General features: G+C 36.0%; 1 protein-coding gene across 2 annotated transcripts in view; it reads left to right on the forward strand.

Annotated features, from left to right (window-relative positions):
• The window catches only part of Wdr7 (WD repeat domain 7), a 365823-nt gene that overhangs the window by 283855 nt on the left and 56563 nt on the right, over window positions 1-25405 (forward strand). For both annotated transcript variants that reach the window (XM_013510978.1, XM_013510979.1), the window contains one exon: window positions 21157-21256. In XM_013510978.1, coding sequence (XP_013366432.1) covers window positions 21157-21256 — 100 coding nt within the window. The remainder of the gene's footprint in view (window positions 1-21156; window positions 21257-25405) is intronic.

Genomic DNA, 25405 nt, shown 5'->3' on the forward strand with positions numbered 1-25405 from the left:
GTCTTGCTATGCAGTGTAGGCTGGCCTTGAACTCCCTGTGGAGCCCAGGGTGTTTTGAACTCATGACAATGCTCCTGCTTCACCCTCCCGAGTACTGGGATTACAGGCATATGCCACCATGCCTGGCTGTATAGTACTTTGGCAGATTTCTTTAATTCTGTATTTGTAGAAGACAGTTGGAATTTCTTATCTGTGTATATATTTAATCTGTGGCAATATGTAGTTTTGGCTGAATTTATATGGCAAAAATTTGAGAATTTGGCCTCAGAAATATCTCATGAAAAAAGAAAGAATATTTTAATAGTATTTTCATATAATTTTGTATCATTAGTTTTACACCTAGACTCAATATGCAATTGTTTTTAAATATTAGTGCCAATGAAATGATATGCATTGGCATTTCATGTACTTTGAATAACTTTTCACCCATGTATGACTTAGTAGCAAGAAATACTGGCTTACTGAGTTACATAGGTTCTCCATGTATTATCACATTGCATTGTACAATATCAAACTAATATGTTTGCTGTTATTACTGCTGAGCTCATCAGAAAAGTCAGTGAATATTGGGAATCAAAAATTGTAATTTTTATTGGAAAGCTTGAATCTTATCATTGTCAAGAAATTCTGTTAGTCGTTTTTGTGGAGAGGCTTACTTTTTAAGGAAATGTCTCCCAAAAACCTGAGTCCAAATAACCGTTTGTCTTTCAGTTATACTTTCAAGTAAAAACATTCCACGTAAAACAACTAGTTCATTTTTCAACTCAGCTTTACAAATGTTTTAGCCTATTTTCTGTTCTTTCCACAGCGCCACATTTATTCACACCTCAGGACTTTTGTTTCCCTCTCTAACAAGCTCTCTCTGCAGATACTGGCATCACCTGCTGAGGGTCCTCGCTCAGATCGGCCTCCCCTGACTGCCAGTCGAGGGCCTAGAGTCCTGTTCTCTATCACCATCAGCCTGCCCCTTACCTGCACAGAATTTAGATCACTGAACTCTTGTTTACATTTTTGGCAGGGACTTAAAGACAAGGACCTTTTCTGATTAATTTCCTATTATGTTTTTAACAACCTCTTTTTTTTTTTTATACATGCAGTGTCTCGCCATGTAATTCAGGCTGCCCTGAACTCAGTTGTAGTCCAGGCTGACCTCAAATTTGTGGCACTCCTCCTGCCTCAGACTCCCAAATGCTGGGATTACAGGCATGCACTACCACACCCTGTGCAACCTTAACTTTTGAATACATAAAAGTAAAGACCCTGTGCTGGAACTAAGGATTCCAAGGGTCTTTCCAGGGACAGAAGGCCAGGGCAAAGACTCCAGACCTCTGCTTTATCCTGTCCCTTCCCTCTGCCAACTCAGCAGTCCCTTCTCTACTTTTCAGGTACCTTGACCCCAATCTCATCTCACTCTGAGAGTTTCAAAGATATCCAAGAGTGTCTTCTAACCAATTAGTGTTTAGTTTGCTTTTGTTTCTTTGGACCCAAATTCTCTTTTTTTGTTTTTTGTTTTTTCTGGTACTGGGAACTGAACTCACAACCTTGTGCTTGCCAGGCAGGAACTGTGCCTCTGAGCTAAATCCCCAGCCCCTGGACCCAAATTCTCAAAGGTATAGAGTACATGCAATTCCCCCACATATGGAAAATATATATAAAATATGTACATACACATTCACTATAAAGTGTGTTATATATGTATAAAATCTGTATAATATAAAGATGTAGGCACACATATATATACACATACACATACAAAAATTAGAATTTTTTTTCAAAGATATAAGATGCTAACCCAGAAATTCTCTTAGGACCTCTCTTCACTCTTAAAAATTATTGAGGAGCCCAGAGAACTGTTCTTTACGTGAATTAAGCTGTATTTGCCATATTAAAATTTTTAAATGAGAAATCTAAAAATTACTTATTTTATTTAAAAGTCACTCATTGTATGTTAATATAAATAATCATTGTGAAAAATTATATTCTCAACACAAAGCCCATTGGAAGATTAGAATTGTATATTTTTGCCAGTCTCTCTACTGCCTTGCTTAACAAAAGCCAGCTGGATTCTCGCATCTGATTCTACTTGTGATATATCTCATATCATATAGAGTCTGGAAAATTTAACTGTATATCCAGGGGAAGATGAGTAGGAAAAGAGCAAGTAACATCTTCGTGTTAGTGAGAAGCTGGAGAGGGGCTGTTTCAGGCTTTCCCTTGCCACTGCTGGCAGTGGGTGAGGGAATTGTAAATGGGGAGGATGGTGCGGTGCCTTTGCCACACCCCGCTACATGCACCACATGAAGCTTCAGTTTCCTCCCCCATAAAGCAAGGAGCTTCTTGTGTCTAGTAAGTGTGCTGAGACTCACTTGTAAAATATTAAAATTTTGTAAATAGTAAGTAACTTTTCTTAATGACCAGTTTCTCAGTACTGTATATGATTACCAAGCATTATAAAAATTCTAAAATATGTTAAAGTATGTGCTTCCTAATATGGCTGTACTGTATAGAAATGCTGCAGGTTTTCGGTACTTTCTAAAAATTCACTGCAGTCATTATTAAATGTAATTGTATACTGGGTTATTTAATGAACAAAGAACTCTGTATAAGTTAAATACTTTAAAAAAAGGAGTTTCTTTTAAGAATTATGAAAAGATATTGTGGAAAAGAAAACTTTAGGTGTCTGGCGAGATAGAGGGAAAACTCAACTCAGACTCAGCTCTCCCTGCTGTATTGTCAACAACACAGATCACTTTTGATGCCATGTATATATGGATTTGCCTTCATACATCAAGCAAGCAATTAATTCTGCAGTAGATACCAGTTGTGTATCTCCAGATATAATTCAATTCTGACACTTTCTACCTGGAAGTAGTGTGAGAATCCAGCAGTTGATGACTCAGTCTCAAAGGCTGCTACCCAGGCCCTTTTGAGGCCAACTGAAAGCCCCTGGTGGTTTTCTCTGTCTCGGACTGGCCAGCTATACATCAGGTTCCCCCAAGCCTCTCCTTAGGAGTGATTAGTTCACCTGAGTGGTTCACAGAACTTGTGGAGACACCTGCATTTTCCAGTTGATTATGAAGGTATGAAAGGATGCTCAGAGTGAGGTATGGGGAATATCCATGAAGCCTCTATGCCCTCTCCATGTCGAGCCACTGAAGAGCTCTCCAAACACTGTCTTTTGGGGCTTTATGGAATCTTCATTCCCCAACCTGAGTGCAACATGGACATTAATGTGGGAGGATGATAAAACAAACATACTGTGATCTGATATTAAGAGACTGATATCTAATATTAAAGAAACCCAGCCAGGCCTCTCTGTCTAGATTTGTCTTACCCTCTCTGTGCAGTATTGCTTCCTCCTAAGTGTGGGGAAGTACCCCTTATAAAATAAGATTTTAGCCTCTACTATCAAACAAGGTAGGTCAAAGAAATTCTTTATGGCCATCTCCAAGACAAGTGGGAGAAAATTAGGGTTTCTATTATCTCTTTTAAGGAAGAGAAATTCCAGTTTCTGTGGCTTGCCTTTAGGAGAGAATTATGAACCAGGATTAAAACAAAACTCTCACTCCCCCTCCTTTCCCCTCCCCATCCCTCTCCTTCTTCTCTTCCCTCTCCCTGCTTCCCTATGTATGTGAATGTGAGTGTGTATACTATATATATTTACAAGTATGTATATATATACAGTCTGCCAAAATAATGTACACATACTTCAGCAGTTCACTGGTAGTAAATGTCTGGAAGCTAATGGGTACCACTTTGGCCATATATTGTTTTGGCTAGACTCTGTACACAGTCCATGTATTTCGTATATATAATCACAAAGTAGAAATGAAAGACATAGTTTTAGTATAGTGTTATTGTTGTGTTTTTAAAACCATATCCTATCCAGAGACATATCCAGAGAATGGAAAATTATTCAGCACTGTAAAGACATAAGCTGTGAAGGCATGAAGACATTGAGAAACTTTATATATGTATATTACTACATAAAATAAGCCAGTCTGAAAAGGCTGCATGTTATGATTGCAACTATAGGACATTCTGGAAGAAACAAAACCTATAAATCCAGTAAAGGCCGGGCATGGTAGCACACACTTGTAATCCCAGCACTCGGGAGGCTGAGGCAGGAGGATCGTTGTGAGCTCGAGACCAGCCGGGTTACAAAGTGAGCTCAAGGCCAGCCTGAACTGCATAGCGAGACCCTGTCTTAAAAAGACAAAGGAAAAAAAAATTAAAAATAAATAAATAAATAAAGCCAGTAAAAAAATCAGTGGTTGCAAGGGTGATGGGGAAAGAGGATTTTTAGGGCAATGAAACTGTTTTGTATGATACTATAATGGAGAGTATGTGTCATTGTACATTGTCAAAACCTGTGGAATGTAGAACACCATGAGTGAACCCTAATGTGAACTACATGCTCTGAATGATAATGATGTGTCAATGTCTGGTCATCAGTTGTAGCACAAGCACCACTCTGGTGCAGACTGTTGGTTGTGGGGGAAGCTTATATAGGTGATAATATGGGAGCTCTGTACTTACTTTGGCTGTGAACCTAAAACTTATCTGAAAAATGAAATGCTTTTTTTTAAATAAAAAGCATGTCATCCATTCAGCATACTTATTAAAAAGTTAAGAAATCAGATGGACATAAGTGGTATTTAATGATGATCATTATACACTTTTTATTTCTGATGAATCCATGTATCATTCTCAATTGATAAATGATAGAAATTTTAATTACTCAAGACATTGTGAATTTTAAGACTTAGTTCAAATATAACATGATTTTTTTTAGAATTAAAAATTAAAGTGAAAAATACCTTGAGTTTTTAATATAAAAATTGTAAACCTCAGTAATTGATTCCAAAATGAGAAAAAAGATAATACTCAAGAAATACAATTTGGTTTTTGGGTTTTTTTTTGTTTGTTTGGTTGGTTTTTTTTTTTTTTTTTTTTGAGACAGGGTCTCGCTATGCAGTTCAAACTGGCTTTGAGATCACTTTGTAGCCCGGGCTGGTCTTTAACTCCCAGCAATCCTCCTGCCTCAGCCTCCCAAATGCTGGGAGTATAGGCATGTATCACTATACCTGGCACAGAAATAGAAATTTTTAAAGTGGAATTCAAGTAGGTTAACAAAATGAAAATGAATTTTTCATTTGTGTGACTCTTCTCAAAACTTCCTAAGTGTTTTAAGGCCCATTCCTTTAGTGAACAGGCATGAAAGTGTGTCTGTCTTATGTGACTTGCTGAGTCACTGAAGGCTACTCAGCTGCATCAGGTCAGACAGGCAGCCCTTGCCTTCAGAGGCTTCGAATTTGGCATGACAGAAACAGGTAAATCAGTGAAGTCTCACAGCACTGAGATAAAAGGCTGTCCAGGCTATAAAGAAGAGCCCTGTATACTATGATAAGGGACAGAAATGAGGAAGATGGTAATTGTGCATAAGAGGAGAATTGCTGATGCTTCAGCTAAGTTGTAAAGGATGAGTACCATGGATTTTTTAATTTTTAAAAAATTTTTATTGGTGCATTTTAGATGTACATAATGCTAAAAGTCATCATAGGGAATTTGTACATGATATATCTTCATTCTTCCTTTTTCCCCATTCCCTCATGTCTCTTCAACCACTCTTCTGCTCTTTATTTATAAAAGCATTGTTTCCATAATTTTCCTTCTATTCTCTTTTTTTCTTGTTCCTTCCTTCCATTCCATCTCCCCCTCCCTTGTTCCCCTCCTCTTTTGAACATTTTCTTCCCATTTCCCAATACTTACTATATATTTTGGTCCTTATTTACACTTTTGGTGTGTCACAGCAGAGAAACTGTAGGAGTTAGATATGTGTGTCCCATTTTTTTCACATAAGAGTATGATCTCAGGGTACACCCATTTTAGCTAGAAATGTCTCAAGCTTGTCCTTGATAAGCAGAGACAGTATCCCATTGGCAGAGTAGTATGCCATTGTATAAAATATCTTCTTTATCCATTCATTAGTTGATGGGTATTTGGGCTGTTCCAAGAGTTAGCTATTACAAACTGTGCCATTATAAACATGGTTGTTCATATCACTGTGATATAATGCTTTTAATTCTTTCAGGAAGGTATCAAGAAAGGGAATAGCTCAGTCAAATGGAAACTTCAGCTTCAGTTTTTTGAGGAATGTCAACCCTGATCTCTATAGTGATTTCACGAGTTTACACTCCCACCAACAGTGGAGAAAGATATCTTTTTACCCATAGCATTGCCAGCATTTGTTATGGGTTGATTTCTTGATAGTGGCCATTCTTCTGGACTGAGAATCTCAGTGTTGTTTTAAATTGCATCTCTCAGATGACCAGTGATGTTTTTTGAGCATTTTTTTCATATATTTATTTGCCGTTTCTGTCTTCATCTGAGAAATGTCTATTCATTTCAGATGCTCACTTTTGGATTGGGTCTTTAAATGTAGGGGGAGGGTCTGATTTTTTTGCATTCTTTATATATTGTAGATATTAGTCCTTTATCTGAGGAACAGCTGGTAAATTTTTTTCCTACTCTGTTGTCCCTTCATTCTACTGGTGGTTTCTCTTGCTGTGCGAAAGCTTTTTAATAAGATCCCAGTTGTTGATTCTTTATAATATTTCCTGTGCAATTGAGGTTTTGTTCAAACATCTTTGCCTTCACCAATGTCTTCAAGAGTTCTATCCATTCTATCTTCCAGCAGATTTAGTGTTTCTGTTTTAATATTTAGATCTTTGATCCATTTCCATTTTAGTTTAGTGCATTTAGTTTTAATCTTTTCCATGTGGAAAGCCAGTTTTTCCAGCACCACTTATTAAAGAGGCTGTTTTTCTTCCAGTGAAAGTGTTTGGCTCCTTTGTCAAAGGTGTCAGCTGGGTGTGTTTGCGGTTGTTTCTCTATCCTCTAATCTGTTCTGTTGCTCCTTAGGGCTTTTGTTTTGTTTTGTCTTGTTTGTCAGTATAATTTCAAGTCAGGAATTGTGATGCCCCCTTCCTTGCCTTTGTTGTCCAGAATTTCTTTTGCTATTCTAGGTCTCTTACAATTCCAAATGAATTTTAGCGTTCTTTTGTCTTAATTCTGTAAGATATGCTTTTGGTATTTTGATCAAGATTGCATTAAATCTGTATAACAATTTAGGGAATTATGGCCATTTTCATTATATTGGTTCTTCCTACCCAAGAAGTGATAGCTTTCCATTTTCTGATATCCTGTTTGATCTCCTTTTTCAGAGTACTGTAGTTTTCAATGTAAAAAACTTTTACTTCCTTCATTAGAGTGATCCCTAGGTATTTCATTTGTTTGGAGGCTATTGTAAAAGGTGTTGTTTCCCTGATTTCTTTCTCAGTGAGTTTGTTATTTGTATAAAGAATTGGTATTGAATTTTGAGTGTTGACTTTGTATCCAGCTGGCTACTGAATTTGGTTATTAAATCTAGAAGTCTTTTGGTAGAGTTTCTGGGGTCTTTTATGTAAAGTATCATGTAACCTGGAAAATAATGGTAATTTAACTTCTTCGTTTCCTATCATTGTTCTTTTTATTTCTTTATCTCATCTAATTGCTCTGGCTAAAGTTTCCAGAAATATATTTAATAAGAGTGGTAATAGTAGACATCCTTGTCTTATTCCTGATTTTAGAATGAAAGCTTCCAGTTTTTGTCCATTCACTGTGGTTGTTGATTTGTCATAGATGCTTTTTATCAGATTGAGATAAAGACCCATCTATTCCCATTTTCTGTAAGGTTTTATCATGAATGGTTGGTGGACTTTGTCAAGTGCTTTTTTTGCATCTATTGAGATGATCATATGGCTTTTGTCCTTGGCTCTGTTAATGTGGTGTGTTACATTTGTTGATTTACATATGTTGAACCCTGTGTGCATCCCAGGGATGAGTCCTGCTTGGTTCTGGTATATAACCTTGATGATTTGCTGCATTCTGTTTGCTGGTATTGATTAAGGATTTTTGCATTTATGTTCATTAGGAACGTCAGCTTATAGTCCTCTTTTTAGTTTGGATTGTTCTCTCATTTTAGTATCAAAGTAATGCTTCTTCCAGGAATAAATTTGAGAGTATTGCTTCCCTTTCAGTTTTATTAAAGAGTTTGAGAAGTAGCAATATTAGGTCTTCTCTAAATTTCTTGTAAAATTTAGCAACGAATCCATCAGGGCTGGGGCTTTTCTTTGTCAGTAGGTTTTTATAAATATATCTTCAATTTCATTGACTAATGCTGCGTTTTAGGATTTTTATATTTTCTTGATTCAACTTTGGTTATTCATATGTATCTATAAATATCTCCATTTCTTCTATGTTTTCCATCTAATTAGAATACAGATTGTCAAAGTAGGTATTGATAATCTTCTGGATTGCTGCAGCATCTGTTGTGATCTCACCTTTTTCCTTCCTAATGGAATGGATTTAAGGTTTTTTTTTTTTTTTTTGATAAGGTTGCTTAAGGGTTTGTCAATTTTATTTAATCTTTCTAACAACCAGCTTTTTGATTCATTGATTGTTTGTATTGTTTTCTTAACCTCAATTACATTAGTTTGTGCTCTGATCTTCATAATTTCCTGCCTTGTATAAGCTTTTGACTTGATTTGCTTTTCTTTTTCTAGAAGCTCGAAGTTCAGTATTAGGTTGTTTATTTGAGCTTGTTCTGTTTTTCTGATTTGGGAATTTACCACTATAAATTTCCCTCATAGAACTGCTTTCATTGCATCCTATAGGTTCCAGTTCTTATATTGGCATTATCATTTAATTGTAGAAACTGATTTCTTCTTTAATTTCATCTATGTCCCATTGGTTGGTCAGGAGAGTGTTATTTAATTTCCCTCTTTATGAATTTTTTGTGGTTATTTTCCCATTGATTTCCAATTTCATGCACTATGATCTGATAATATGCATGAGATAATTTCAGTTCCTTTGCATTTACTTAAGCATGTTTTGTGAGCTAGTATGTGGTCTATTTTGGAGAATATCCCATCTGCAGCTGAGAATAATATATATTCTGATGTTGTGGGGTGGAATATTCTGTAGACATCTGCTAAGTCTATTTCTTTACAAGTTTGGTTCAGTTCTCATATTTTTTTTGTTGATTTTCTTTTTTCTAGTTGATCTATTTGTGACAGTGGGGTATTGAGGTGCCCTGTTACAATTGTATTAGTGCTTATTTGATTTTTTATGTCTGTTAATATTTGTTTTATATAATTGAGTGCACTGGTATTTGGTGCATATATGTTTATGATTGTTATGTGTTTCTCTTGGATTGTTCCCTTTAGGAGGAGGTAGTGACCTTTTTTGTCATTCTTAATCAGTCTTGGCTTGAAATCCACTTTGTCTTCAAATAGAATATCTACCACTGCTTTTTTCCATGTTTGTGTCCCAAGGAATATTGTTTTCCATCCTTTGACCTTCTGTGTGTTAATTTCTTTTTTAATTAAATGTGCCTCTTGTATTCAGCATATTGTTGGATCTTGCTTCTTGATCCATTCTGCCATCCTGTTTCTTTTGATTGATGAATGAGATCATTTACATTGATAGTTGTAACTGATATGTATTGACTTAGCCTTGTGGTGTTATTTTCCTTGTGTTGGTTCCTTGTTTTTCTCTCCTCTGTTTAATTACTTACCTTGCCTGAAGGATTCAGCCTGTTGGGGCTCATGGAATTGCAGTCCTCATTATCTTTTTCTAGAATGTCTTTCTGCTCATTTTGGAGTGCTGGTTTGGTAGTCATGAATTTCTTCAGGTGTTCTTTGTCATGGAAATATCTTATTTCTCCATCAATTTTGAAAGATAGTTTTGTAGGGTACATCAGTCTGAGCTGGAGGCTGCTTTCTTTTAGGCCTGAAATACTTCATTCAAGCTCTCTTTGAACTCAGAGTTTGTGTTGAGAAGTCTGCTGTAATTCTGATGGGATTTCCTATATTAGTGATTTGTTTCTTTTTTCTGTCAGCTTTTAGAGTTTATCTGTTCTTATGTTGAATTTCTGGATTCTTAGCCATATATTCCTTGATGTAGTTTTTTTGTCATGGCTAATTGGAACTCTGTATGCCTCAGTTATATGTATATGTCCAATTCTTTCCATACTTGGGAATTTTTCAGCCATTACTTCTGTGAACAGATTTTTTTTTTTTTTTTGGCATTTGCACTATCTCTTTCTGTTTATGGTCTCCAGTCAATCTTACATTATTCTTCTTTGAATTATCTAGCAGTTGTTGGATTGATTTTTTTGTGGTCCCTTGCTATTTTTAAGAAATTTTTCTTTCCATGATTGGTAACCACAATCCTGTCTTCTGTATCTGATATTGTGTCCTCACATTGGATCATCCTGCTGCATATACTTTCAAGGGAAATTTTAATAACCTGGATATCTGTTTGAATCTGTGTCATGGATTCCATCTCTTTCCTAAGTTGGGTGTACATGATTTCCATCATTTTCCTAAACTCCTCTATTTATTTTAATCTGTATCTGCTCTAGAGTCACCTGTCTTTCATTATGGTCACCATCTCTGTAGTTATCTGAGAAATTATTTCTGATTTGATTTTTTTCTAGAGCCTCATTCATCAGCTCTGTTATTTCCACTGTTACCACTTCAGAAAGTCCAGGTGGATGGCTTTCAATTTGTTCCACCTTATTGCCTCCTGGGTTTGCCTTTGGTGAACTGAAAGTCTAGGGTTCCATCTTGCTTCCGTGTCTCCTAGGAAGACACACAGGATAGTGCCAGTGGTTACCTGACAGTGATTTGGTGAAGGGCCACTGTCACTTTCACTTGTTTTCTGTACAATTTATAGGGGTTTTCCCATTAAAACCCTTCCTTCACTGGGCCTGCATTCCTTTAAAGCTGATATATATCAAGATAATTCAAATAAAAGAAGTAAGAAGTAATCATTGGGAAAATATTGAAGATATGATAAAAAAAATTCAAGGTAAAATAAGCACTTTTGAACTGAATAAAAAAATCTACATAGAAAAGTTTATATTTGCAGTGATGGTTTATGTTTTCTTAAACTTTGTTATTATGTAGACAGACTGATTGATTTTGCTTTTCAAGTGAAAAGCTGAATCAGCTCTGTTCAACCTAAATGGGCACTTAAAATCCAGTAAGGAAATGAATACTGTCTACTTTAGAAGAGTGCATGAGCTCATTTTTAAAGAAACTTCTCCAAACCTGTGGTTTGTTTTCATCCCTTATGGTGATAATAATAATAGGATGCAAAATAGCTTCTTATCATAACTTCCAGTAAAATTTTTAAATTAGTAATCATTTTGCAGTATCCTTTTTTTTTGGTACTGGAAATTGAACTCAGGACCTCATGCTTGCCAGGCAGGTGTTGCACCACTGAGCTGTATCCCCAGCCCTACAATATACTTTTGCTAATAGATACAGATATTAGTCCTATATTCACAAGTAAAAACCCCTCTAAAGTTATTCTGGTCCATTTCTCTACTCCTAACAGATGGCTGTCTTTCAATTTTTAATTTCTTCATATTAAAATAAAGCAAAAGAAAACTCTAGACCTTCCAGCAGTATGCTACTTCATATTGTTTACCAGTAAGAATACACAACCTTAGGCTTGCCAAAAGTTATATAGAGAATCAAAATCTATGTTATTTGTATTAACAAGTTTAGATTGAAAGTAGAATAATTTGTAGTTATTATTGGATTATACTTGCAAATCAGAAGTATTTTAAATATGGAAATTTAAAATATTTGGTGGCATTCATTTATTTATTAGCCTGTGATTACTCAGCACTTATGTGCCCTAGGAAAGCAGTAGATTCACTGCATCTTATCCCTTTTTTTTTTGTGGAATATATTCAGAGATACAGATGATAATAATGAAAGGTAATAAGATTAAGAACTTACTATGAGTCAGGTACTGTTCTAAGTACTGTACCAATATTAACTCATTCCAGGCTCCAACAACCATAATAACTACTTATTACTATTCACATTTTACAGATGAAAATACTGAAGTACAGATAATTTAAGTGATTTGACAAGTTACAGAATTAGTAAGGGCAGAAATAGGCAATCAGAGAATTATCTCTCAGCCACAAACAACACAACCTAGACATATGTGTTGTTTTTTTTTAATCTTGTAGAAATTCTGCTCTATAACCGATGCAAGAACCATTTCCAGTCCTTCCCTTAACACTTGGGCTACAGTGCATTATATGATAGCAAGTCTTTCAGAAAGAAAGGAATTTAATTACTCACTACTTAGTACAAGATATTTATTTTTAAATTAATTTTATCAGTACATTTTAGATATAAATGATAACAACATTCATCATATGGAATTTGTACCTGTACATATAACTTGCTTATTCTTTGTCTTTTTTCCCTCCTCTCCTTTCAACTTTTCTTCCCCTCCTTATTTACAAAAGTTTTATGTCCATTTTTACTTCTATTTTTTCCTTTTCCTTTTCTTCCTTTCCCCCTTCTCCTCCCTATTTCCCCTTCCCATTTGAACATTTTCTGTCTATTTCACAATACATGTAGTATATTTTAATCCTTATGTACACTTTTGGTTTCTGATATTAGAGAAACTGTATGATATTTGAACATGTGTATGCCATTTATTTCACTTCAGAGTATGGTCTCAAGGTGCATCCATTTAGCTAGGAATGTCTCAAGTGTATCACTGTTTATGGTAGAGTAGTATTCCATTGTAAAAAAAAAAAAAAATTTTCTTTATCCATTCATTAGATGATGGGCATTTGGGCTATTTCCAAGAGTTAGCTATTACAAACTCTGCAACTATAAAAATGATTGTGCATATTTTTGGATTGGGTCTTTAAAATTGGGGGCTCTGATTATTTTGAGATATTGTTAGTCTTTTATCTGAGGAACAGCTGGTAAAAATTTTTTCCCACTCTGGATTGTCTCTTCACTGTGTTACTTGTTTGTGTTGCTGTGCAAAAGCATTTTAATAAGATGAGATCCTAGTTGTTGATTCTTCATGATATTTCCTGTGCAGTTGGGGTTTTGTTCATAAAGTTTTGCCTACACCATTGTCTTCAAGAATTATTCATATTCTAGGGGCTGGGGATTTAGCTCAGCAGCAAAGCACCTGCCTGGCAAGCGCAAGGTCGTGAGTTCGGTTCCCGGTACCGGAGAAAAACCAAAAACCAAAAAAAAAAAAGAATTATTCATATTCTGTCTTGTAGCAGATCTAGTGACAAAATATTCTTTCACTACTTACACTGTGCAGGAGTCTGATTGGGAAGTAGTGTTTCAGAATTTTACAGACCTCCACCATCCAAGTCTAAGAGACTTTCATCTTTCAGTTTGGTGTTTTTATCTGATATCCTTCACTGAAATGAACAACTTTTAGAATACATTTCCCCACCTTTCACTATTCATAACCCCAAAACAAAGCTAACCCTTAGCTGATACCTTCCTCATGATCACTTCCATGTTTACAAATCTTTCCAACAAAGGAGCAGCATGGAGGCCTGGAATTTGGGTGTGGGGTGGTGTCGGGCCATATTCTGTAAAGCACCTCTTCCTATAGAAACCGGACCACCCCCCACTTTGAGTACAGTTGTGACATCTCTGAGTGTTGTTGACCAATACACAAAAGACTTATTCCTGAATCTTGTGGACATATCCCATCACATGCGTGACCCTCAGAAGGGCTCTTTGTCATCTTATACTTTACAGTCAAGGGTGCTGAGGTAGTTGATTGTCACTGATACCTTCTGGAGGTCAAAGTCACCTATACATTGCTGCCCTGAAGAAGTCCTGTCATTCTTTCCTGCATAACCAGTAGGCTTTTGTGTTCAGTTGAAAGATTTACCTATGGCATATTGTGAACACATGGATATTTCCCTTCGTATCTGGTATACATGATGCATTCGAGGATGCAGTGTTTGGTTGATTAGATTTTAAATAAATTTTTATATTAATAATGAAACCTACATATACATCCTGTAGAATGTCTGTCTGTTTGTTTGTTTGTGACAGACTCTCACTGTGTGGTTCAAACTGGCCCTTAACTTACTATGTAGCCCAGGCTGGCCTTGAAATCCCAGTGATCCTCCTGCCTGAGCCTCCCAAGTGCTAGGATTACAGGCCTGAGCCACTACACCCAGAACCATGTAGTCAATCTAACAAACATAGTTTGTGCAAGTTAAAGCAAAAAATTTGATAACATTGTTTCTTTGTGCTGGCAAAAAAAAGTATAGGAAGTTTGATATCGCCAGGTCAGGCACCTTTTTGGTGAGAATTTAAGGAAATTTGGCACTGCCTGTCAAAGTGTAAAATGTGCATATTCTTTGATCCGGCGTCACTGAGTTTATTCCATAGGATTTCACATTTAGGTATACAAAAATCCATGTTCACAATATAATGTAAATACTCACCAGAAAAGGAATGGTTAATAATAGGATGCACATCACAGAAATGCAGTGCAGATATGATAGAGAATTAAATGCCCTGAAATCCATACATATTGCAGAAAGGACATCCCATGAGGTACTGAGGGAAGAAACCTGCACTGCAGCATGATGTGTATAAATGACACGATTTTTGCATTAAAAGTTGGGAGAAGTTGTGAGAAAGTCCTCTAAATTTTTAACAACTGTTACTCTTGTTGAGGAGCAGAATAAGCTGAAAAGTTCTTTCCTTTTTTATAAAAATTATTTTAATTCTTTAATTATTGTCCATAATTATGAAATAGTGTGAAAATTTGATATAAACATATAAATGTAATATTTAGTGATCACACCAGGGTCGCTATCATTTGCAGCTACTTAAATCATTTTTGCACTTGATTAACATGTAATCACTGTACCCTGTACATGTAATCACTGTATGTAATCACTGTACACTGCATCCTCAAATGCATCATGTATACCAGATACGACGGGAAATATCCATGTGTTCACAATATACCATAGGAAAATCTTTCAACCGGATAGTGTAAACACTATCACTGTACAGGTTAGTGAGGTACAGTGCATTACATCAGTACGTGTATACAATGTGTACTGGTCAGAGTAATTGATGCTTGTATTTCCTTATCATTGCTTTGTGTTTGGAGCCTTTAAGTTTCTGTTCTAGTTATTCATAGAAGGCATAATGTGTTACTGTGCACTGTGATCACTCCAATGTGTTGTAGAACACAAAAACTTACCATTATTTCTACCTGATTGTATTTTGATACCCATTATCCAAGCTGTCTCTGTTCTCTCTGTCCTTTACCTTTCCCAGCCTCTGGTAATCAGTGTTCTATGTCCAAATTGACATGGTTAGCCCCAGATATGAGAGAATATGTAGTATTTATCTTTCTGTTTCTGACTTACTTCACTTAACATAATATGCTCTGGTTCCTTTGTTCCAAATGATAGGATATCGTTGTTTTTCATCATTGAATGACATTCCATCTCTCTCTCTCTCTCTCTCTCTCTCTCTCTCTCTCTCTCTCTCTCTCTCACACACACACACACACACACACACACACACACCCCTCACATTTTCTTTAATCATTCATCTCTTGATGGGCAGTTAGGTTGATTCTGTATCTTAGATATTGTGAATAGTACTGTAATAAAAATAAACATGGGTGTGGAGGATCTCTTTGGAATGTTGATTTCATTTACTTTAAATATATACTCAAAAGTGAGATCATTTTTAGATCTATTCTTAGTTTTTGAGGAACTTTCAAAGTATTTACCATAATGGCCATACAAATTTTATTCCCACTAACAGTGTATAAATGTTCCCTTTTCTCCACATTCTCAAAAAAATAAGCAGCATTTGCTTTGTTTTGTTTAATCTTTTTGACAGCTATTCTAACTGAGCTAAGTGGTATATCATTGTTTTATTAATTGATACTTTTTTAACTTAACTGATACATTAAAAATATTAAAATGTTGCCATATTAATAGAATCATATGATGTTCCTGTAGATATACTTGTATAATATTTAATCAGAGAAAACATATGTATCTCCTTGAACATTGATGTGTGTGTGTGTGTGTTTGTGTGCGTGTGTGTGTTACTGTACTTGAACTCAGAGCCTTGCATATGCTAAGCAGATGATCCACCACTGAGCTACCTCCCCAGGCCTGATCATTTCTGTATAATATTTAATCAGAGAAAACATATGTATCTCCTTGAACACTGATGTGTGTGTGTGTGTGTGTGTGTGCGTGTGTGTGTTACTGTACTTGAACTCAGAGCCTTGCATATGCTAAGCAGATGATCCACCACTGAGCTACCTCCCCAGGCCTGATTATTTCTTTATGGTGAAAACAGAAGATTTACTTTAAATCAATATATAGATTAACACTATGTATTAATTTAAGTATTTTCTATATTTTTTTAGTTATCATATTTTTCTAAGTGCATATTACCTTAATACTTTTTTAAGTAAATCAGTCAAATGTTTGTGAAGCATTTTAAGTCACAGCTAAAAACTTAAATAAGAATTACTCACAGTACCTCAGTTACTTATAAAAATACACATACAAAAGTAATGGCTATGCCCTATACATACATAGTTAATACTCAGTAAAGATTAGCTACAAGTAGTAGTCATTATAGTCAGTCAATTGTATATATATTTGGGGGGGGAAAGGTAATTATATTCCATTCTATATACCTTTAAATTTAAAGTGGCTTTATGTTAAGCTGGAGTTAATTTTGAATTATTCAAACAGTGTTTCTTACTGCGTATTCACACTCAAGGATATAATATACCACAATGACCTAACATCCTCAGATCATTGCAGATTACCAAAGTCAGAGTAAAAGCGGTTTTATAGGTTCCTTTCTCCAAAAGTATGTTATTGCTGAAGTTACATGGTTTCCTTTTTCTATCTTTTCTTTCACATTTTTTTCTTATCTGAGGGCCATTTTTAATAATGATTAAAAGTTTGTCAACTCAAAGGGAACTGCACATAGGAGTAAGATAGCAGGTAGGAGTCTCAGGTACTGGACACTTGGCAAACTCCCAAAGAAAGTGATTCGCTGTAAAGTAAACAGCTATGCCAGAATGGATTCAACTCACACTTGTATTTCAAATCACAAACCATCCCTATTTGGGTGTGGGTACACCCCATTACTTCTGAATATTTAAAGTCACAAATGTGGCTTGAGGGAAATGGATCATATCTCTCCTTCCCAATAACCTGCTTAGTGTTTAATAATGATTAATAAGGGATTCTTTCTTTTTTTGGATTATTTCTTTTAACTCATGCTTTGTGTGGTAATACCATGTTTATTGAAATTTATGCATGGTGACACCAGTATTTGACAAATTCTTAGAACCATTTTTATTCCATGGACAACATTTATACCAAAAATATATTTTATTGTTTATAACATTATTTAATTATTTAGATTTACCTTCTTGAATTTCAGCCCATGTAATCTTTTCTAGCTCCCTAAGATAGAATTTGTTTTGTTAATTGTCAGTCTCATGCTAATGTACCCAAGCTCCAGGGGCCTTTATAGATAATTTCTTGTAAATCTGCAGTTGTCTGAGATAAAAATACATTTTTATAAAGTTTACTGGGCAGTGCTTTTATTCTTTGATTTCTGTCTTTTTTGAGCAGTTTTTGTTTCTTCTTCTATGTTCATCTCAGATATTATTTAGACCATAAAATATTCACTGATCTTAAAAATCCATGGTTAGCGTAGCTTACACTCTTGTCATTGAAGGATAAGCATAATATTTTGATTTTCTTATTTCATTAAATTTCTTATTGTTGCATCCTGTTTGCTTGGGCTGTATTTACATATTTATATACCAACAAAAGACAAAGTTCCTGGTGAAAGAAAACAAGCTATAAACAAAAAAAATCATAAGTTAATAGCTCAGGTGAAAGTATAATTTTAAAATAGGATATTGGCTCAAAGAGTAATGGAGAAGGGCTGCAGTATTACATAGGGTGTCCTGTCAAAGGATCTTATCAAGATAACCTTAAAATGGACCTACATGAAGTGAGAGCCTAAGTAACACAGAGACTGGGTGGGTGAGATTTTCAAGCAGAGGGAGCAGCAAATGTTAAAGCCTAAAGTGGGAACCCTCTGAGCCTGTCCCAGGAAGTACAAGACTACGATGCCTAGAGCGGAGCAAACAGAAGAGGAGGTGAAGTCTGTGTAGTGTCAGGGCTTTGAAGGGCGGCTGTGGACAGAAGAGAGAGGAGATGTGGTTCGTGGTTGACAAGGATCATTTTGTCTGTATGTGGGCTGTGACGAAAATGTGGAAATGACTGATTTTAAACTTTCTGGATAACGACCACCTTGACCCCAACAAAAAGAATACGTTTACATCATTACTCAAGTACGTTTTATTCTTTCACTTGCTTGATAATATCTCCTCTGGCTCCACAGAGTATCTTTTTGGCCTACCTAATAGACAAGTGCTGTGCTAACTTGACAAAATTTCTTACCAACTTGTTATCCAAGAAATGGTACCAAAGTAACATCTTAGCATCATTATGAACTGGAGACGAAAGTACCATTTCCAGATACTCACCACACATGAACCTTTGCTCTGAGAACCCAAATTTTAGAGGGACACAAGACTTTCCTGTGGGATTATTAGGTCAGAACTAGAAGAGTATTAAAAACTGCTATGGGCCCTCCTTTACCTTCAGGAGTGCGGGCAAGCAATGCATAGCTCACCATCCTTGATCTTGACAGCTCCCAAGTGCAGAGCTGGTTTCAGAGGAAAGAAATCTTTCCTCTGCGGGGGACCCTGGAGGCCTCCAAGTGAGCGGTCCTTGTGAAGTGACTGAGTATACCACAGAATTCTGTTAAGAGAGTCAAGAATAAAGAGTTAAATAAATTTCCTAAAATTAAAAAACAAATTTACCATAAGCCCTGCACCATCCAAGATTCTTTCTGATGTTGTTTAGAAGTACTAGTCTAGTATAAATTGCAAAGAATGATGAATGCAGACCTATAATACATGTTTCTTTCAGGCAGACTGAAGATTTGATACCAAGAATAGATTTGATCTATTTTTTTCTCCCACAAAAAATGGTGTTTGTAGATAACATAGAAGGACAAAGTAGATATCCAGAGCATATAAAATGGGCAGTGTAACAAGAACTCTTTAGGTTCTAATATAACTAAGTAAGACTTTATCAAGAAAATGTATTTTACCAACGTTTTGTTTTGAAAAGGTTTATTTTGAAGGTGATTTGATTCAGTTTTTGTTCAGTACTCAGAAGAATTTTGGAGGTGTGTCTGTTAAATCTGTGCAAATAAAAGAGAAAATACCATTGCAAACTTTATTTCCCTGTGGCCATTAACCTTCATAGAAATAGCATTTGTTAAAATATTTGTTAGATATTAAATTCTGTGGTACTCTAATGGTATGTAAATCACATGTGGGTATTTGTGTACAGAGATAGATACCAATATTGATGTAACTATAAATACAATATTGTCAAACATTTAGGCCACTGTAATTATGAAATAATAAAATAGTGAAAAAGAAAAACCTCTTCTAAATCATTTTCATTTTCAAATGTAAAAATGTTAGATTTTGAATGCTGACTCCCACCCTGTGAAGCTGGAGTGGTATAGCACTTTTGACAGGAAAAGCTTTGTTAAACTAACCTATTACTAACACTTCATAGTGAGGAACATGTTTTAGGAACTTTATATACCCTTCCTTCCCCTGGCTTATAATACACAGAACATACATAGCAGAACCCAGCAAGACATTCTGTAGTAGCCATGGTATAGCTGAAAACAAAGCACTGACCATCCACTCACGGGAAAGGAGTTGGTCACTGCATGAGGCTTATGGATTGGACAAAAAGAAATCATTTGATCTATTACTTGGTAATCAAAAGTTTTAGATTGGATTTTGGATTTTTTTCCGATACCGGAAATCGAACTCATGACCTTGCGCTTGCCAGGCAGGCGCTGTGCCACTGAGCTAAATCCCCAGCCCCTAATCAAAAGTTTTAAAATATAATAGTTTCATTTCCAGATTTATGAAATGTGTATGTGGGGTGTAATGTCTGTAATTGCCAAAATAACCCTGTTCCAGTGTCCCTGATGACGTGTTCAAACATCCTTCGCCTCTGAGCCTCTTTCCCAAGAACTTCAGAACGTTGTCTCAGGCCTCAGTAGTTTTTTACTCTACATCTATTGTGAGAAACCATTAGAGAAATGACTTTTTCTTTTTCTGTCATGTTTTACTTTCTCCTTGTCCCTTAAAAAAAGCAAAACCAGAGAAGTTTATTTGGTCCTATGGAACCAGAGGTGAAAACAATAAGGAAAGTATCCAAGAACTGATGCAGAATCTTCACAAGTACTTAGGGCAGGCCACGTGTTCATGTGCACGGCTCACACTGAGACCGTAGCATAAGGGAGTGGGCATGCATTTAACATTATTTGCAGATGTAAAATCCTACCCGATTTATACCTCTGATAATTTTCTTACTTTCAGACTCTAGCTGTAGGAACATGCAATCAGTATGAAAAAGCATAGATCAAAAATTCAAATGCTTAATCCAACCAGGAAAACTAATCTAGAAAAAATAAAAATAAATGATATATCAGCTTTTTATAACTTGAAACCATCCTCCCTAAGTTCTATTTTTATGCGATGCAAAAAAAGTACCAAAAGTGCTTATTCATACTGCCTATAGCCTAAGACATCATTTAGACACACTGGTGTTTGTGGAAAAATCTAGAGAATTTGCAAGATAACTTTTCTGATGGATAGTTCTCTAATTTCACTCTAAATTACTGAAAGACCTTAGACATAATATTTATGTAGCCTTTTGTGATCATTTTGTTAGGAAGTATATTTCACTACCTGATACATTAGTAAGCTATGAGAACATAGTTGGATTTATTGTCACAAAACTGTATTTTTCAGATTTAATCTTTTTTGTACTTAACTATTATTCAAGAAATTTAAGGGTCTTTGTGAATTATGAATTGTTTTCTACTGAAGATAATTATTAACATACCTAAAAATGTTTTATATCAATTTCCCTTCAGTTGATTTTTAAAAATTACTGAAATGAAACATTTTGTGAAGTTTTCCTATTCTATTTATTTAGAAATACATATCAGAACTGGCTTTCACCTCTCAAGTGTGTTCTCACCCACTTCCATGTGCAGGTCATCTCAACTGTTTGTTTTTGTTTTTGTTTTTGTTGTGATATGTTCGATTCAGGTTCTACATGGTCAGCTATTATGAGCGGAGTCACAGAATAGCAGTTGGAGCACGCCATGGTTCAGTGGCCCTGTACGACATCCGGACTGGAAAATGTCAGGTAAATAAATCATCGTGCCTTCTTCTCCATAAAGTGTGGAAGTTATTGAAAGGAGAGGGAGACTAGCACTTTACCAGTTGACGTGCTGAGCTGCTGGAACATTATGGATAATGCTAAAGGGATCAATAGTTTAATGAAGGACTCAAAGAATATAGAGCCCCACTGTCTTTATTCACTAGGGCTGAAGCACTGCCAGACGCTTTCTCAGTGGAGCCCAGAGCAAGCTGGCATCACTCTCAAAGGACTCTGCTAAGTGCCTGTTATTTTTTTGAAACAAAGTTTTCTGGTTTTGTTATTTCTGCCATATGTTTTCTGAAAAACTTTTGATGAGGCATTGTTTGATGTAATAGTTGAATGAAAATTAATTTTGTCTATTTAAAGTAATTTATTTAGATGATAACGTTTTTATGGTAATAGCAGAAGAAATCACAATAATATTGTATACAGCTCTATTGAAAGGTAATTTGATATTCTTTCAAATAACGTTACTTTTTATACTTTTCTAACTCCCTACTTTTTTTTTTTTTTACTATTTTTAAAATATTCATCTTGATTTTAATCTTGAGCACCTGATTCTCAAAGTATACTTACTGAGTAGACAGGGCAAGTCTGGTCCTACTTTAGATACAAAAGAATTATAGCTCAGACCTTTATATCACCTTATCCCAGAGTTGCACTGTTAGCTAATGGCAAAACCAGGGCTAGGCACCACCATAATTATGATAAAATCATAATGTTCGTGATATAGTGTCAAGTCATAGCTTCTTACATTTCATTTTAACACTTATTAATGCTGGTGGATTAAGCTATGTTGTAATATTAGCATTTTGCAGAAAGGTTATGGAAAAATTCATAAGGGTGTGGTTAAAATTTTAGTTTGCCTCTTAAATTTAGTGAATTGTTAAGAAATCCTCCGAAGACTTTCCTGGGAGGTTTCCACAGCATAGCTCTAAAAGATGGTAAGAAGTACGGGGGTGGGTAAAATTCTGAGGGATCAGACAAATTTACGGGATATGGTTTGTGTCAAACACATCTTTGTGTGTGCCTTGGAGTCACCCCTGTGTGAATATGCATTGTGCCTTTCCTGGGAGTGTATAGAGTAGGGGGCCACTTGCTGTGCTTATTATGTAACTGTCGGGTTCTGTTGATGTGTGTGATAACTCCCCCATCCCGTTCCCACCACCACCATATTCTTTAATTTGGGTCCTTACTGGTAACAATGACACCACTCCAAGTGCCTGTTTAAAGATTAAGTTACATGTCATGGTGCTCTTTTAGACAAGATACAAATTTTTCAAATAATATTTTTAGAATTTCTTAGGAATTTTTTTACCTTTTTAAACATTTAAATTTATTTTTCATAAATTGATACATAAAATATAGAAGTTGTATTTTTATACATATATGGATGATGTATACCATGTGATATTTCAATTCATGGGTCCTTGTTTTAGATTTAAATCAGGTTAAATATGTGTGTCTTCAAACACTGTTTCTTTATGGAGTAAATATTCAGAATCCTTCCTCACAGCTCTGAAATGTATAGCACAGTGTTAGTATCAGAGCTGTAATCACCTGATTGTGCAGAAGCCTACCAGAGCTGCTTCGTCCTTCTAACAGGAACCCGGACTCCATTGATTAACCTCTCCCTTCCCCTGTTTTCCCCACCTCTTGTAACAACTACACAGTTTTTGAGACTTCTATATTTTTTGTCTTTTTGAGACAGGGTCTCACTATGCAGTTCAGACTGGCCTTGAGCTCACTTTGTAGCCCAGGATGGTCTCATACTCACAGTGATCCTCTTGCCTTAGCCTCCTGAGTGCTGGGATTATAGGTGTGTGCCACCATGCCCAGCAAGACTTTTAAAAGTTAGAATGCATTAGTGCTGGCAGACTTGAGAGAAGTGAGTCACAAGGTAAAGGCCAAAAAAAAAAGGAGAGAGTTCATCAAACTTCTTCAAAATAGTGTCAGCACAGCACCTGCCAGGCAAGCACATGGTCCTGAGTTCAAGTCCCAGTATCAAAAAAAAGTGAGAGAGAGAGAAAATCTAGAGAAGACTCTGTTAACAGATAAGATGCAGTTGCCACCAGCAGAGATGTGAGCCACTGGGAGCTCTGGGAGCCCATCTAAAGAAAAGTAAGAGGACAGGAGTTGTGCCCTTGGAAGGAAGGACTGAGCTGCGCTGAAGTACACTGTTCTTTCCATTTTACTTTCTACTGAGAGGTCTCAATCATGATCTTGGAAACGTGCAGTGATAATAATTAGAACACCTGCTTCTTTTCAGTAGAGTTGCTTAAGATATTTATCAAAGGCGGTCTTTCTTAAAAGAATGTATAATGCAATTCATATTCCACCTCATTTTCTATGCACCATTTTAGTATACTCAGATGGTTGATGTCCTTGTGATTTTCTTCCCCCCATCTTCTTCATTTTGGTACCCAGAATTATCATTAGTGTTGTAGAGGTGAATAGCCTTTACCCTTCCAGTCTATGTAAAAGAGAAACTACATTTTCCTTTCCTCATTCAGAACTTGAAAACAAAACTAAACATCCAAAATTAATCTAAACTACTCTTTCCAGTTACCATTTATATCCAGCAACAATGAAACCTTAAGAGAGACTCTTAATTATTTTATTGGTATTAGACTATTTGAAATAAAGGAGCCAACAATAGCTCAGAGAATATAAGTATAGATATCATATTTAGAAAGGATGGTTTAGTGGGTAAATCAAAGGATCATTTTGAACTAGGATGCAGTAAGTAAAGCATTTCTTGAGGAATCTCTTGGAACCAATTGCAGAAAATGGAAAATTTTTTTCTAGCATGAGCAAAGACAATAGAGATATGTCACACACATACAAAAAGAATGAATAATGAGAAAATATATGGCTAGAGGAGAGTCCCAGTTGGGTGGAAAACGAGGCATAACCACCTAGATGCAGGAGGAGAGGGGATCCACGATGGAAGAGCGAAGGCTGCCGGAGGCTGAGAGAGGAGCCCAGCGGAGGACAGTCCAGGCCCATAGAGTCACGGAACCCATAGTAGAGGGGCTGAAGGGTCAGATATGCAGATACGTCCCCTGTTTTTGCTATTTTGAATGGTGAAGAATAAAAGAAAATTTAAGTCCCTTTCTCTTACACTTTGGCATTGGCTTCTATTACCTTTAAAAAATAAAAGTTTTCTTTGGAACTGTTGTTCCCTAACTAGATTAGGAGATTTTTCAAAGCCATAGAATCAATGTGGCATATCTGGACCATGAATTTTTACTTATGTAAATGACTGGCAAACTATAACCCAAATCTGGCCTGCTGCTTCTTTTAATATATAAAGTTCTATTAGACCAAGCCCTGCTTATTCAATCACATAGTATCTACTACAGTGGCAGAATTGAGTAGTTTGTATGGAGCAGGTAACCATTTTGCAGGTAACCATTTGTTATCTGCAAGCCTAAAAGATTTAATATATGTCCCTTTGTGGTAAGGGTTAACTTACCCCTAAGATAACTGAGGAGGCAGAGTTAACTAATTTAAAAGCAATTTAAAGCATTATAGTGTAATATAATGTTTAAGAATAATAACAAAGGGGTGCAGCCTTGGATCCCATCCCACCAGTAATTAGATTTATAACTTGGGGAAAGTTTCTTAACTTCTATGAGCTGAAATTTTCTCATCTGTAAAACAGTAATAGAAATAGCACCTATTATTGTAAGATAGTAAAGAAAAATTTACCCAAGCACTTGGTTAAAGATGGTAAAGCAGACTTTATGCCAGGGAGACGGACCTTGGTGATAGGCATAAGGCCCAGTGTAACAGGGTCTTACAAAGAGGAAGAAACACTGGATTCAACTCTGACTTCCACAGGATCAAGTGAGAATTTATAACCCTGGACGACCCAGGTGGGGTCCGTAGATAAAAAATTACTGAGGAAGTGTCAGGGCTGAAGCTTTTCTGGTGAAACACATTTGTTGCTGAAGGCAGACAAGGGTGGTCAGGTGCTAAGGTGGGGGGATTCTCTCTAAATGGACTTAGCAGGATTTCTGCTCAAACTGAATGCAATAAGGACAGAGAGGGAAGCCCAAGGTCAGGCCCAGTCAAGCAGAGGAAGCCTCACCTACATCTAGGCCAGAAGCGAATTAGATAATTTATGTA

The sequence above is a fragment of the Chinchilla lanigera genome, unplaced genomic scaffold, assembly GCF_000276665.1.
Source record: "Chinchilla lanigera isolate Chin_1 unplaced genomic scaffold, ChiLan1.0 scaffold00001, whole genome shotgun sequence".
Lineage (NCBI taxonomy): Eukaryota > Metazoa > Chordata > Mammalia > Rodentia > Chinchillidae > Chinchilla > Chinchilla lanigera.